Raw genomic sequence first — 15,316 nt, 5'->3', positions numbered from 1 at the left:
CATAAAATCAGCACCTTTAACTACCTTTTATAATCCTATGCACAATCATAGATAAGAAAAAGAAGAGCACTACTATCTTAATGAGAGCGCTACTCAGGAAGCAGTAGAAAGAGGAGTGTTTTTTCCCAATTTTGAAGATCAGTATAAAAAGGGTACACTAATGTTTATCAGAACGGCTTCCTGTATCTATTTAAGAAAATAATAGCTTTTACTATTTTTTATCCTATTAGCAATGAAGAATATTTGTAGTGTGTGGAAAACAGGGAACTTTTTGCAGCTGACTGGAAATTCCAGGTGGCTTCATTTAAATTACCTCTTCTCCCCCCCGGATATTAATGAATTAGATACAAAAATGAATACCACAATCAGAGTTGCTGGTTTCATTTTGATGAGTTTACTTTATGCTGTTCTACAATCAGTTTTTGATATGTATGGAAAACACAAAAATCTACATCATAAATACTCTCTCAATATAGCAGGTCATTTCCAGCTGCTCCCCAACTACCAGATTTTGGTCTCTGTTCAAGTGGAGGCAGAAGCACATTAACTGGCTACTTCTGCAAAAAACCTTCATCAGTGAAATAGACAACACAAATGACACAAAAGACAACATATCTTCACAAATGAAACCTTGTGTACACACACGTGTGTATATATGTCAATCACATTATATACACATTTTACAAGCTTATCTCCTTCAAAATCTCATGTGTAGAATTTTTATGTTTAATGAAAGCTTCAATTTTGAAACAATCTTATAACAAGTAACATTTGATGGGAAGTTCTGTGGCTGTGGAATCATGACATATACTGATCCTTAGCTATGAAAGGATGCATGATTATATTCTGGCATTATCAATGGAACTTTTAACAAAGTTCCACTGAAAACAAGTGTAAGAATTTAGCTCACAGAATCTTTTTTGCTGGTGGTGGCGTATTAATAAAGCACGCCATTTGACTTTCTAAACAAAAGTGTGAACCCAACATACATTGGCTGACATACATTGAGATGAAATGAACACGGAATTCACTTTACAGTAAGGCTGTGTCTACACTGGCATGAATTTCCAGAAATGCTTAAAACGCAATACTATTCCGTTTTCAGTTTTTCCGGAAAAGGAGCGTCTACATTGGCAGGCTGCTTTTCCGGAAAAGCCCTTTTTCCGGAAAAGCGTCTGTGGCCAATGTAGACGTGCTTTTCCGGAAAAGAGCCCCGATCGCCATTTTCGCGATCGGGGCTTTTTTCCGGAAAAGACTACTGGGCTGTCTACACTGGCCCTTTTCCAGAACAGTGTTCCGGAATAAGGACTTATGCCCGAGCGGGAGTAGAATAGTTTTTCCGGAATAGCGGCTGATTTTGTACAGTAGAGCGTCGTTGCTTTTCTGGAAATTCAAGGGCCAGTGTAGACAGCTCGCAGCTTATTCCGGAAAAGCGGCTGATTTTCCGGAATAAGTGGCCCAGTGTAGACACAGCCTAAATGTTTAGAGAATAAATGCACTAAAACTTGAAGCTTTTCACACTGCATTTCTAAACTATCAAAAAGGTAACTACAATTAAGAGATTTTTGCAACATTACTTTCAATATAAATCTGAGGATTTGTTTTCTGTAATTCCCTTCCCTCATTTTTTATTCTCCTTCTCTGCTTGCTGGCTGTCTTCCTCCCTGCCTCCCTCTTTATATGTTCTAAGGACTATTTGAGAAGTGGTCTTTGAATGAAAATATTTTACACATTTAAAATATGACTTACCATTTACCAAAGCTATATTTATTCCTCGGCCAACATTATTCTTAACACCACTCATTAAACTGAAACAAAATTTAAAAAAAATACATTATGACAAACTTCTGATACAAGCATTTCACATTTAAAAAATGCAAGACTTAAAAGTTGGTGATAAGAACAATCAATCAGAAGTTAGGAACTGTAGAAAACTGACTTTTTAAAAACAAGCAGATTCAGATTAAGGATGTTAAATATCGGTTAATTTACAAGTTGAGTAGTGGATGGAATTTCCATTGACTAGTCGATAGGCACTTCCGCATTCCTCCTTTGAAATGTACAAGCGCCCAAATTAGTATAACAGTTCAACTTGTAGATCAGTTAGAAATGCTGGTAGATTAAAATTATCCTGAGATGGGTGAGGTTTTAAGCACAGAGTGCTCTAGATTTCCTGGAATCAGATCATTTGGATAATCTACCTCTAATTATAGCTCTACTGAGAGGCCACGTGGTCTAATGGATAGAGCACTGACTGACTTAAGTAACATGGATTCTATTCCCAACTCTGCCCCTGGCCTTCTGAGTGATGTTGGGCAAGTAATTTCACCTCTGTTCCTCAGTTCCCCATCTTTAAAATAGAGATAATGATGATGACCTCCTTTGTAAAGTGCTTTGAGATCTACTGATGAAAATCACTAAGAAAGAATTATGTAATTCTTAAATTTAGTAAAACCCATCAAGATCCAGAAAGAATATTGTTACAACAAATATGTCCAGACATTTTTCCTAAAAGTGATTTGTAAATCAAGTTGATATTTTAAATATAGGTAGTCCTATTACATTGCAAGAGCAACCTCACTTTTTTTTAATCAAATGTCTGCACAGTTTTGAATTACTATTATGCATATATGACATAGCAATTCAATTTCATCACTTATTTTGCAAACCATACAAAACCATGCGAGCTCCATTGCATGAAGTTGAATTGTTATAGTTTTTGTATAACTATAGTAGTTATAGTTTTTGGTAGAATTGAGTTTGATAATATTAAATCATTCCCAGATTTAGTTGTCTTTGAAGAAACAGTAATAAGTCCAATCACTTGGTCAGAAAGTTCTTGTGCTTTTCTATACAAACTGGTCTGAATAAACAACTGAGCACAAATAATGTAGGGCACTTTAAAGTAACCATAAAACAGCTGTATTATTTAAAATTAATTCCTGAAAAGTGGCCAGATCTTCCTCCTCATCCTCCAGGTGGCAGCAGAAGCCATAAGTATGCACAAGCCTAACACTGAATTTCTCACAGGAAGGCAGCAGCTTGCTGGTTTTAGAATACTAGCCCAAACTTTGAATCAACATACTGTATTATGTGAACTTTTAAAATGGAGTCAAAGGCACCACACAGAAAAATAAAGACCTCTATAAAGCTATAAATGTAGATTCTTAACTGCATATATAAAACTAGGAGATATTAAAAGGCACTCTTATAGGAAGTTAGCACAGAGAGAAAACTTCTTTTTGCCAAAAGTGTAAAGTAAATTGATGCAGAAGACCCTATACATATGATGCAGGATAACAGTATATCATATAAAAATAACTATTAAATTATTTGTTACTAAGAAGTGCCTATTACTTTTTATCACCTGTTCCAGAGGAGAATCTGACACTGCAGAAAAAACTTTCCAAGCCAATCAACACACATACCAATCCTTATTTTAAGTATTTGAGATTTAAATAAAAGTTAACTACTACGATGCACATATATATATAGCATTTCATCTGTGGCTTTCCAAAAATCTTTGCAAATATTTTGCTTCAAACACCTTTAGAAACTGATAGGTTTTACTACCTACCATTGCATACTTGCAAATGGAGGTACAGAGAGGCTCGATGAACTGCTCAAAGTCACCAATAAAATCACTGGCAAGATGCAAAACACAACCAGTAGCCTTTCCTAGTTCTGCGCTATGAGACTACACTCCTTCATAAATGTTACAACTGTGTATTAAGCTTGAAAATATGTAATAAATCACTACATTAACAATCTCAGAGGGGTAGCCATATTAGTCTGTAACTTTAAAAATGAGCAGTCCTGTGGCACCTTAGAGAGTAACCAAAATATATAGTATTTTATGAAAGCTATAGCATATAGCTTTCGTGGGTAAAACCCACTTCACCAGATGAATTGTTATTTTCACTCCAATTTATCTGATGAAGTGGGTTTTACCCATGAAAGCTCATGATTCTGTATATTTGTGTTAGTGCTTAAGGTGCCACAGGACTACATTAACATACTGAGTCTCATCTTGATAGATCTCAAACACTTTAGAAGCTACTTTTTATATGACTCCATATAAAATGGTATTAGAATCACTCTCCCCTTCCCTCACAGGCAAATTAGGGCACCTCTGAGGCAGAACACAGCTTTCACTCACCAGCATTAGATAACAGGGTTGTAGGAGGGGAATAAGGAGTAATTTCCTCAACTGCATGAGGAATTTTAAAAAGGAATTTTAAGCAGGCAGAATATAACCAAGTTAAAGTTTGTTGAAGAATCAGAAGTTAATACCTGAAACTAACATTTGAAAGAACCAAAGTATTCCAGCGCTGCCTAGATAGGAAAGAGGGGGCCATCTCCTAAGGAATCCAGTTCTATCAATAATAATCATTTTCATGTTTTGAAACACTTTTTTTTTCGGAAATACCTATTTGCTGAGTAAGTAAAATGGAAAATTATATTACTGAACTATAATGAATGTGGTTCGCCAGCCACTTATCCAAGGTTGATAGTTGGCTTTTAAAGTCCAATTCAGCACGGCCGTGAAAAATCTAGCCGAAGTAGATTTTAAGCAATCTAACCAACTAGCTGAGTCAGTTGTGGGTATAGTACTGGCTGTGTGAGGAAGGAACATCTTTCAAGTTAAGTATGTTAACTATTTGTTTATTCTTCAGCATGTTAGCTTAGTATATTCCAGCCTCAGTGGATCTGTGTTACTAGAGTTAAATGATCATGACAGGCTACAGTCTTGAGTCAAATCCAATTCTTTGGCTCAAATGCTTCTAATCTTACTAAAAGTCTCTTTAAACATGGTATACACTGATGAAAATCTAATCCTCTACTTGAAATTACCCTCTAGTTAAATTGTCTTCTGCAGCATAATACAGTAAAACTCCATTGGTCCGGCATCCAATGCTCCGGCACTCCTGATGGTCTGGCACCATCAGGAACCCGGAAGTGCTCTGGCTGCCGGACAATTGGAGCTGCTCTGCGCCCAGCTTCCCTGATTTATATGATATACTGCTGAAACTGACCAGCAGCTGAATCGGGGACACCTGGGGCAGAGCCAGACTATCGGAAGGGGGGGCTATGAAGGGGATGCCACCCCAGACTCCTCATAACCCCCCCTTCCAATAGTCCGGCATATCTGATAATCCAGCACCCCCTAGGTCCTAAAGGTGCCGGAGTATTGGAAGTTTACTGTACATTTTGTTATGAAGTTAACTGAAAAACTAACAGTTATTTTGGAACAACTCTGTATAGTCTGACATTTAATGTATTGGAATAACGCAGCACCAGCATAATGTGTGCTCGGAGAAAACTACAATTATACATACTATTTAAAGCAAGCTTTCACATGAATGCTGATAATTGTGATTGAAGTAAACAAAGTTCTTATTAGTTGCAACAACACCAAAAGTCCTTTTGAAATGCAACTTATCCAGAAACAGAGCTGGTAAGCAGTAGCCTATAAAGTCATTAAGGAGTACATGGGGTGAAATCAAGTGTAATCATGATGTAAGAAGTAAGGCTGCCTGGAACAAAATTAGCACACTGATGAAGTAATCCAATTAGGTTAACATTTAAGGAATACAAATAGTTTAAGCATAAAACAAATTTTGTATTTTTAAAAGGACTGTATTAAAAACTACTACAGATTGAACCTCTCAAATCTGGGACTCTCTGGTCTGACAACTGGACCATGTATGCTGCTGAACCAAAGAACTCCAGAGGCTGGGAATGGGAACTAGCTGGGAGTCCTACAATGGCTGGGGAATCCCAGCTGAGCTGGTGGTAGCCGGGGAGCCGCGGGTGGGAGTGGGGCTAGCGGCAGCCAGGCTGGCAGCAGGATGGGGAGCTCTGGCCCAGAGGAGTCCCAGCCAGGTCAGTGGCAGTAGGGCCAACAGGAGCCCCTGGCCAGAGAGTCCTATAGCCTAGAAAGAAGCCTGGGAGTGGGGCTGGTCCAATCCCCTGGTGCGGCAAACTTCCTGTTTTTGGAACAATTCATGTCCCATGGGTTCCGAATGAAGAAGATCCAACCTGTATTATGTTTTCATTCAATTTAATAACCTGAAAGAATAAAATTTTTCAAACATTCCCTGCAGTTCATACAATCCAATCTTTGCAGCAAGGTAGTACTGGACATAAAATGTGAAAGTAACTAGAAACTGAAACAGTCTAATATTATTAATCAAATTAAGTGAATTTACTGCAAATGATGAAAAGTGAATCAGATTTTTAAAATATTTAGGCTTAGTAACCCAAGATATTGGCAAAAAGTAATTTTATTACTAAAATATCTGATTTTTTTACCCTGGCAATGCTCTTTTGAAGAAAGGCTACATATATATTTTATCTGTCATTGGTCTGATGTAGTTTCAAAAATAATTTGCAAACCGTAACAATCCACAATATAAAGGTACTTGAAATTGTGGTTGTACCAGTAATATATTTGTTTGCATATTAAACTATGTATAAACCACAAGATATTTACTTCAGCAAAACAATCAATATATTATCATCTGAATTCAAGAGATTTTGACAGAGCAGTTATCCAAAATAGTGTCTTAAAAGGTACTTAGAGAATCTCCACAGAAGCAAATACTTACACATTATCTTCTACACAAATTTTTGGCCCAACTACGTTTGCTGCTCCACTTGCCATTTTGAAGGCAAAGTGCTTTTCAGGACAAGCTTTTGAAATTCCACATTTATATCTGGGTGGTTTTGTAGCTTTAGAAAAGAAATAAATAGGACTTAGATATAGCAACAGTAAATAAACAAATATAAGTCACATTTATGGAAAAGGAAGAGGCAAGTCACAAATTATCTCAGTCTATACATCAGGGATGGGCAAAAGGGCCTCACCAAACAGGTTTATCTGGCCCACGGACGCCCTCCTGCTCCCCACCCTAGGCCAATCAGGGCCTGGGGGCAGGAGGAAGCGTGTGAAGTCTCCTTCTGCCCTGCCCCAACCCTGCAAGGGGGCATGAGGCACTTAGAGCCAACCGCCAGCTAAGGAGTTGGCAGTTGACTGTAAAGGTAGCATGCCCCTTGCAGGTCAGGGGCAGGGCGAGAGGAGACTTTGCATGCTCCCTCACCCCCAGGCCCTGATTTACCTGGGAGTGGAGGGGAATGCATGAAGTCTCCTCCTGCTCTGCAAGGGGCACGCGGTGCTTACAGTCAACCGCCAGCTGCTGCTCACCCCCTTTGCAGGGCGCAACACCCCCTTTGCAGGGCGAAGGCAGGAGCAAAAGACTTCCCATGCTTCCCCCACCCCCAGGTCCTGATTGACTTGGGGGGCAGAGTGAGCACGGATGGCTAGCAGGAACTGCCAGCTTTTCAGAATAGTTGGTTGTTCTCTTGAGGGGGAAGACAAAGAATTCAATCAGAGTCTGTGAGCAGGGAAGCACGGAAGTGACCTGGCCTTGCCTCTTCCGGGGCGGCCCAGGGCCACTTCAAAAATGTCTGAAGTGGCCCCTGGGCTAAAATTATTTCCCACCCCTGCTATATACAAACATAAGGTAGGTAAGGTTATATGCTTTATTGAAGCACTGTTGGTGAGAGGGACAAGCTTTTTAGCTTACACAGAACTCTTCTTGAGGTCCAAGCACTGTGTAAATTGGTCCAATAAAGGATATTACCTCACCAACCTTATCTTCCTTATATTCAGGGCAATATGGTGATGACAACAACAATGCATAACTTAGTCTATACTCTAAATTATGGAAAAAAGTACTTCATAAACATTCATTTTAATCTCACTTGTGAGATATGTACATATCTCCTTTTTTTATAAATGGAGAAACGGATACAGAAAAATTATGCATGTGATCCAAAACCCACTAATGTCAACTGGAATCTTTCCATTACCTTGTGTGGATTTTGGGTCATTCCCCTAGCTAGAAGTCATATCAGAATTTTTTGGCAGAGACAGAAATAGAACTTACATCTCCCATATTGCAGTCCTATGACATGTGAACAAACCCAACTTTTCCCCTTGCTTAAATAATGTAAAAAAGACATCTTGATTCAAGTGTTTAAAAGCTGGGATGCAGGATTTTCAGGATTTTTTTTAAACCTTTTTAAGGACTTAGGGAATCCCTCTTCAAATGTATTAAAACTCAAAAGCTACATCATACAACCTTAATAAGAAACTTCCTTTTACTTCATTAATAAATCAATAATACTAATTAGTATAATCAGTCTTTATCTTGGAATAAAAATAAAAACTTATTTCCCAGATAAGTACAAGATAGCAAATGTAGTTGAGCAAAAGAGCTCAAAGATAATACTGATCAAAATACACATGAAACTGCAGCTTAAATGCTATACATGTAAAAGTAAAATGAATTAGGCAAAATATCACAAACCATTAAAATGTGTACTCTAACGTGCTGATCTATTATGCAATTCTTTGATTAGACATGAAACAATTTTCTACTTCTGAAACTATTCTCGGTGGATTTTTATGTGTAGGTGGCAATTTCTATATCAAAGTGAGTCAGTATTTAAAAGTCATAACAATATTGTATATACAGTAAAAGGTAAATACAACTTGCACTAACTGTGGCATATTAAATACTTACAGCGTGCAGCTGTCTCCATTGCTGATCTAGCTAAAACACAGAAAAAAGTTTTCAAAAAGCTTTAATTAAAATGAAATTTCATAGGTAATAAGTTTATAAGCCTATTAATTTAGTCTTTTGCAGAGCTATAAAAATAAAGTTTACAAAACTCCATTTAATACTTCCCACCATCATATTCAAATATAAGCACAAACATTTACAGTCAGACATACCAAAAAATTAAGGGGACAAATTTTGAACTACAGCCTTTAACATTTTGTGTTTCGAGATCTGGTTGTCAAATTTTAGAGACAGAGTATCTGGCGATAGTAGTTTAGACCCAGGTTTCAAATGTTAGGTTTTATTCAATGTTCCTTCACATAATGTTCAGCTTGTAGATCTTCCCAACAAGCTCAGGGTCCAGCTGAGCACCATATTTGAGGCCCTGAAGGAATGTTCCCCTGGGTCAGACTGACAGAGATACCAGGGATTTTTCACCTTCCTCTGCAGCCTGGGTCACTTGCAGGTTTAAGCAAGAGTAATTGGCAGATTCTCTGTATCATGAAGTCTTTAAATCATGATTTAAGGAGTTCAATAACTCATCCAGCTGGGTATGCTGCAATTGTGGGTAGGTGAGTTCTGTGGTATGAAATGTGCAGGTGAAACTAGATGATCAAGGAAGTCCCTTCTAGCATTAAATTCTATGAATATAGATGGAGACCACAAAAACAATATGCACACTTGACACTGAATACTGTGTGTGTTAGATTATTACACGAAGTATGTGCATTTTATGTTAATAAAAAGGACAAGGAATACAAATAAATAAATTCTGAAATGTCTATACAGAACCTCTCCAATTTATGTTGGATACTGAATTGTTATACAAGGAAGATGAGGTAGCAGGGGTAATATATTTTACTGGATCAACTTCTGTTGGTGACAAAAATAAGCTTTAGAGATTCCTAGACCTGAGGAAGAACTCTGTGCAAGGTACTGAGGCCTTCTCTATACTACATACCTATATCACAGTAACTATGTCAACTCAGAGATGTCAAATCCAGACCACTGAGCGATAGTTATACTGAGCCAAGATCCTGTGTGGACAGCTCTGTATCAGTGGGAGAGCTTCTTTTAGGGAGGTAGACTAAGTGCACTGACAAGAGAAGTTCCTCCACTGGTGTAGGAGCATTTTCACATACAGCACTGAGCGGTCAAGCTGTGCCACTGTAGTGCCATATGTGAAAACTAGCCCTGAGAGTGTCACAGCTGAATACAACATATAACAGACAGTTTAGCACAGGGGTAGTCAACAGGTAGATAGCAGCCCAAATCTGGACCACCAGATGCTTTTGAGCAGATCCTGAATTTTTTATTTGTATTATCATCATCATTATTGTTTGTGATTTTTTAAATATTTTCTTTTAAAATATTTTAAATATGGACCTTGACTATACCTTGACCAAGAAATTTGGACTTGACAAAAATAACTGACTATCCCTGGTTTAGCATAAGTACTTTGCACATATTCTTAGGGACCCTTCAAGGTCAAACTATCTATTAATTCTTGTACTTAGCCATTACACTTTGAGTATCTTTTCCAGGCCTGAACAAGAACTCTGTGTAACATGAAAGTTTGTGTCTCCCATTAACAAAAGTTGGTCCAATAAAAGATATTAACCGTGTCTCCCTAATATCCTGAAACCAGCATAGCTACAACCACACTGCATAATCCTGTGGTACTTACGGTTTCAAGAACATTTGACAAATACTACAAATATTATTAAACATGACCTATACATGGATAAAATCTTGTTATATTTTGAATGTGAACTTTTAAGCTAAAATATTCACATTTGTAAAAATAATATTTTACCTTTTAATACAGAACCTAAAAGTATATTCTTAAAAACATGCATTCTTCTGGAGCATGACTATGTTAGGCTCACAACCGAAAGAGCATGTCTTACTTTGTTAAGCTATAGTCAAAGCCAATTATGATTTGTGTGGGGAGAAGAGTTAAAAGCCATCACTTACCAAACAGGTTTCCTAAGCTGGCATCCATTTTTATTTCAAATACTTGAGTTATGACATAAAATGTCAATAGAAATATTGCCACAGCTACCACAAACTTTGCAGCACCTATTGAAAACCACAGAAAATACAATTTTCAACATCTATTTATATTTTATAATTTGTGTGTTCTAAACACAAAAACTGCATGAGAAATTCAGTGATTTTATAAAGCTAACAATGCTCCCAGAAATATGTTACAATCAAACTCTGGAATAAAGTAAACAAAAGGAACATACATGACAAATAAATCAAAAGTAAAGCTTTGTACTGTCAAGGTAAGAACTTAAATCATTGCAATAGATAATGATACTGTGAGGCGCAGCTGTACATCTGACTGCTGTCTTACACCTGGGGATGGGGAAACAACTCAACAGATGAATAAATGTGAGAAAGAAGAGATATCTAATAGGTGTATGCAGGCCAAATCAGAGCCTCCAAACACTATTCAGTGGACTGCAAAGTTCAAAAAGGCTGAAGTCAAGCTGGCGCTGGAGCCGTGTCCACTCCTCAGCACAAGACCCCTCCCCCCGAGTAGGGAATGGCTGCTGAGCTGGGCTGCAATATGCAGAGTGTCCCCGGGATGGCTGTTTGTGCTCTGTCCTCTGCTGGCCAGCAATACCACAGGGGTGGGATGAGTGAGCCATGTGAGCTAATAAGTAAGTGCTAGCATCCAGGCTCAGTGACTGAGGCAACAGGAGCCTCTCCAGGAGAGATGGATGGGGACTCCAGGCTGAGCTGCCTCCCCAATAGGAAAGCACAGCTGCCAAGTACCTTTTGCCTTGGCTCTGTGCCCTGAGGGTTCAGAGCCCAGCCAACCAGGCCTTGGCTCCCTGCCCTGAGGAGGAAAGGCCTGCATCAGAGGTAATGACTGATGGACTGGCACAGTGTCCCAGCCCTGTGCCAGCTGATTTGCCATGGTGATAAGGAACAAAATTGCCCCCCACTTTGAGAGTGAGACTGCAAGTACCCCTTCCGGTACGTCCAAATATCCCCACTAGCACTCCCCAATGCTCCTTTCCAGTACACACACATCCCTCTGGCACCTCACCCAAATACACCTCCAGCACCTCCCTGCCCAGTACTCCCAGCAGTATCCTCTGTCTGGGAATCTGAAATATGATAACCCTAAACTGAGTTGGGAACAATCAGGGTATTTAGGGGAGTAAGTGGATGTTGATATACCTACAATAATTTTATAGGCACTGATGGTCTGGAGGGGGAATTCCACGGCAGGGGGCGGCCAGGGACTCCTACTGGTATACAGGTGCCTACCCTCCAGGATTTGCCTGGAGCCTGCAGGACTTAAACCTTTAATTAAAGATTAATCTTACATCATGTGATTAAATCTCCAGGAATACATCCAACCAAAATTGGCAAACCTACGATGGTGCTCCAAGGCAAAGGGTAGCTCAGGGCCTACTCACTGGTGCTCTGGGGCACAAGGCAGCAGCACGTGGCCCAGGACTGCACTGGTGCGAAGTGAATTGGAGGGAAGAGTTCCCCAGCAGTATAGCAAGAACACTCATAACACTTCCATCAAAGATACACCTTCAAGTCCTGACAAATTTCAATTCTATTATACTAAACTTCACTGTATAGAAAGTCAGAAAATCTAACAAATGTCAAGTGTATAGCACTCCTTGAGTGTTGTTTACTACAATAACTGGTGTTTATTTGGTGTTACTTTGCACTAAAATTAGAGCAACTGATTTTTGTTTAAAAGATTTAAAAAGATATAAAAAAGAGCCATAAGACATCTGATGTGAAAGGTGCTCTATACACTTTTTAAATGTAGTGATTTAGACAGTATTTTTTGCATTCTTTTGAGATGTCTCATATCAAGGGTACTAATAAACAAAGACTGGAATGCAGGAAAGGTTATTTTGGCTGAAAGCAGAAAATAAACATTTGGTTATTTTATTAGACAAAATGTTTTCTTCTAATAAACCTGACTCTCCCCCCTGCAAGACTATTCTCTACAAAGTAATTTCAGGCATCAACTAGATAGTCTGCAGAACTGGCCTTCATATGCAAACTTGACACTATCTCTCATGGCTTGAACAAATACATGAACTGTAAGGGCAGTTATATTCAACACCCAAATGATATCAAAAGCTAAGTATGAGGCACTTGCAACCAACTCTATTAGCCTCTCCCCTCTTTTTCTGGTTTATAGTTGAACCTCTGTGCCTCTTGCTCCATACTGGTCATCTGAAGAAGTGGGTTGTGCCCACAAAAGCTCATAATATTATCTATATATTCTTTGGGTAGTCTCTAATGCTACAGGATCATAGAATCATGGAATCATAGAATAATAGGACTGGAAGGGACCTCGAGAGGTCATCGAGTCCAGCCCCCCGCCCTCAATGTTGTATTTTTAGTTACAAACTAACACAGCTACCCTTTTGAGACGATTTTTCCCCATCATTCATGATTGCTTAATGCCATGCTTTAGACTGCTAAAATGTAGTGAAATAGCAAAGCAATAATGTTTCCATTAAGTTAAAGCAGTAATGCTTCTTTCAAAAGTTTGATATTAATAAACACATCAGTATTATTGTTTACTCATTAATACAGTTCATGGATTATTTTAAAAGTTGCATTTTGATCCTGAAATCTGTGACTGTTTTTCTTACCTGCTACCCTCATGTTTAATATTGTCAATCAGTCCACAGCACTACTGCATTAAACCAAACGCCTAAAAAAAGAAGATAGAAGGCACAATAATTAGAACTCAAAGCAAATAAGCAATTTTATTACTGCTTTGTTAATTCTATCATAGAAACAATCAGGGTTTCCAAGCTACTAGTACTAACTCGCTGATTACTTAATAGTCAACCTGTTATATAGTTACCATCAAGCCTTGATTTCTTAATGCTCACAGTGAAAGAGTAAAAATATTAATTTCTGATGCATTGCCCTGATTTGTCACTCAAGTATAAAGCAAAAAACCTGAATGTTTTGTTATTCTAATCATACATTTCTGAACTTCACTAAAACCTTGATAAACTCACCTACGTTTTAGCCTGTTTTGATAGGACACATTATACTCCCTATCAATTATCAAGGAAATAAGATGATGTCCCTTGTTTTCTTGTAGGTGTTCCATTTGCACGGTAGAAATATAAACATACAGGGGTGGATATAGGGCAGGGCGAGCAGGGCGGGCGCCCCGGGCCCCGCGCTTCAAGAAGCCCCGGACATGAACCGTGGCGCCCCCGCGCATACGCCATGTCAAAGGGGGAGCCCCACGAAATTCTGCTGCCCTGGGCCCCGCAAAATCATCATCTGCCTCTGTAAAATACAACATTATCTGCAACTTTAATTTCTAGTGACCTTTTGTACCATAATTACGTTTAATGAAAATGTGGCATCTCAAACCTGAGAATTTTCTCTCTAGGTTATAGTTGAAAAATAGTCAACAACATGGCAAAGTCTGCACACAAAAAAAACTCCACTTTGCTTCATCATATGGGCTTCAGCAAAATAATGATGTCTGAAATGCAAGGAAGAAGGTGTGGTACCTTAATAAAAATTCACACAAGTGACTAGATTATGAGTTAAATTTACAGATGGTAAGTGCTATGGAATGATGTTACCCAAAAGGGCACACAAAGAACAGTGCTCATAGGGAGATGCAGCTGAGAGAGACTTCTTTCCTGTGAAGCTCAAGAGCTCTACAGGGGGAATAAGAGGAAGGAATAATGAGCCAAACCTTCCCACTCAACTCCTGCAAGTAGTACAAATTGAACCTGAGAGGTCCCAAGCCACAGAGTTTGCTGGACTAGAGGAGGTTAAGGCTCCTTATCTAGTTGTAGGCTCTGCTCCAGGCTGGGGATGCGCTCCCTTCCGCCTGCTGCTGCCTCCAACTCCCCAACATGTCTGCCTTGACTGGGACTACATCCCCCACTGCGCCAACCCCACACAGAAGCTGGGCCCCCTGCCTCTAATCCCAGCTGGGGCTGCACTCTCCATGGCGGCAGTCTGGGTTGTGCACCCAGCTACTAGCCACGCTGACTCCAGCCCTGGCCGGGGCTGTGCTCTCCGCTGCCAGCATCAGCCAGGACTGCACTTCAAATTGCCGACCATGCTGCCTCAAACCCCAGCTGGGGCTATGCTCCCCGCTGCCAGCTCTGAAAGGGCTGCATCTTTCACTTTCAAAGTGCGAAAGTTTTGACTTATGTGACCCTAAATAATTTCCAAAGTGTTTGGCTAGACACTGGAACAAAGGAAACAGTGTTCTCTAATATTTATTGACAATTCCTGAGAGACTCTTAAGAACCACTGTTATATGTACATCAGTGTCTTTGGTGTGAAAAGGTTTTCACATTTTTTGTTGAGCTGGAATTAGATTCTTCCTGGAAGCTTAGCAGGAAAAGATTAGGCTATTAAGCTATTTACTGTTTCACTCACTCAATTCTTTCCATTTAATAATGCTTAAGAAACTCAGATTCAAGTTACCAGAACCCAGCAACCTGAGCCTGAGCTTAACAAGTGTCAAGTTCACCTTGGTTTGGAAAACAATTAATCCCTCAGGCACTCATCAGCTCTCCTCCTAGGGCCTGTGGTGATAGTGCTGCTTGCCCTGTTCCTGCAGGGGACAGCCACCACACTGTGCTGTGTTTGCTGGGAAGCATGTACAGAAAACTCTTAACTGTCCAGCATGACAT

General features: G+C 39.3%; 1 protein-coding gene across 2 annotated transcripts in view; it reads right to left on the bottom strand.

Annotated features, from left to right (window-relative positions):
- Positions 1-15,316, bottom strand: part of FAM3C (FAM3 metabolism regulating signaling molecule C) — a 40,648-nt gene that overhangs the window by 9,954 nt on the left and 15,378 nt on the right. For both annotated transcript variants that reach the window (XM_006122567.5, XM_006122568.5), the window contains exons 2-6: positions 13,283-13,344; positions 10,608-10,712; positions 8,592-8,621; positions 6,612-6,735; positions 1,750-1,808 (exon numbers count right to left, since the gene is read on the bottom strand). In XM_006122567.5, coding sequence (XP_006122629.1) covers positions 1,750-1,808; positions 6,612-6,735; positions 8,592-8,621; positions 10,608-10,712; positions 13,283-13,295 — 331 coding nt within the window. In that variant the 5' untranslated portion in view covers positions 13,296-13,344. The remainder of the gene's footprint in view (positions 1-1,749; positions 1,809-6,611; positions 6,736-8,591; positions 8,622-10,607; positions 10,713-13,282; positions 13,345-15,316) is intronic.

This window comes from Pelodiscus sinensis, chromosome 1 (assembly GCF_052426305.1).
Source record: "Pelodiscus sinensis isolate ZL-2025 chromosome 1, ASM5242630v1, whole genome shotgun sequence".
Lineage (NCBI taxonomy): Eukaryota > Metazoa > Chordata > Testudines > Trionychidae > Pelodiscus > Pelodiscus sinensis.
This window is presented reverse-complemented; position numbering and strand designations above follow the sequence as displayed.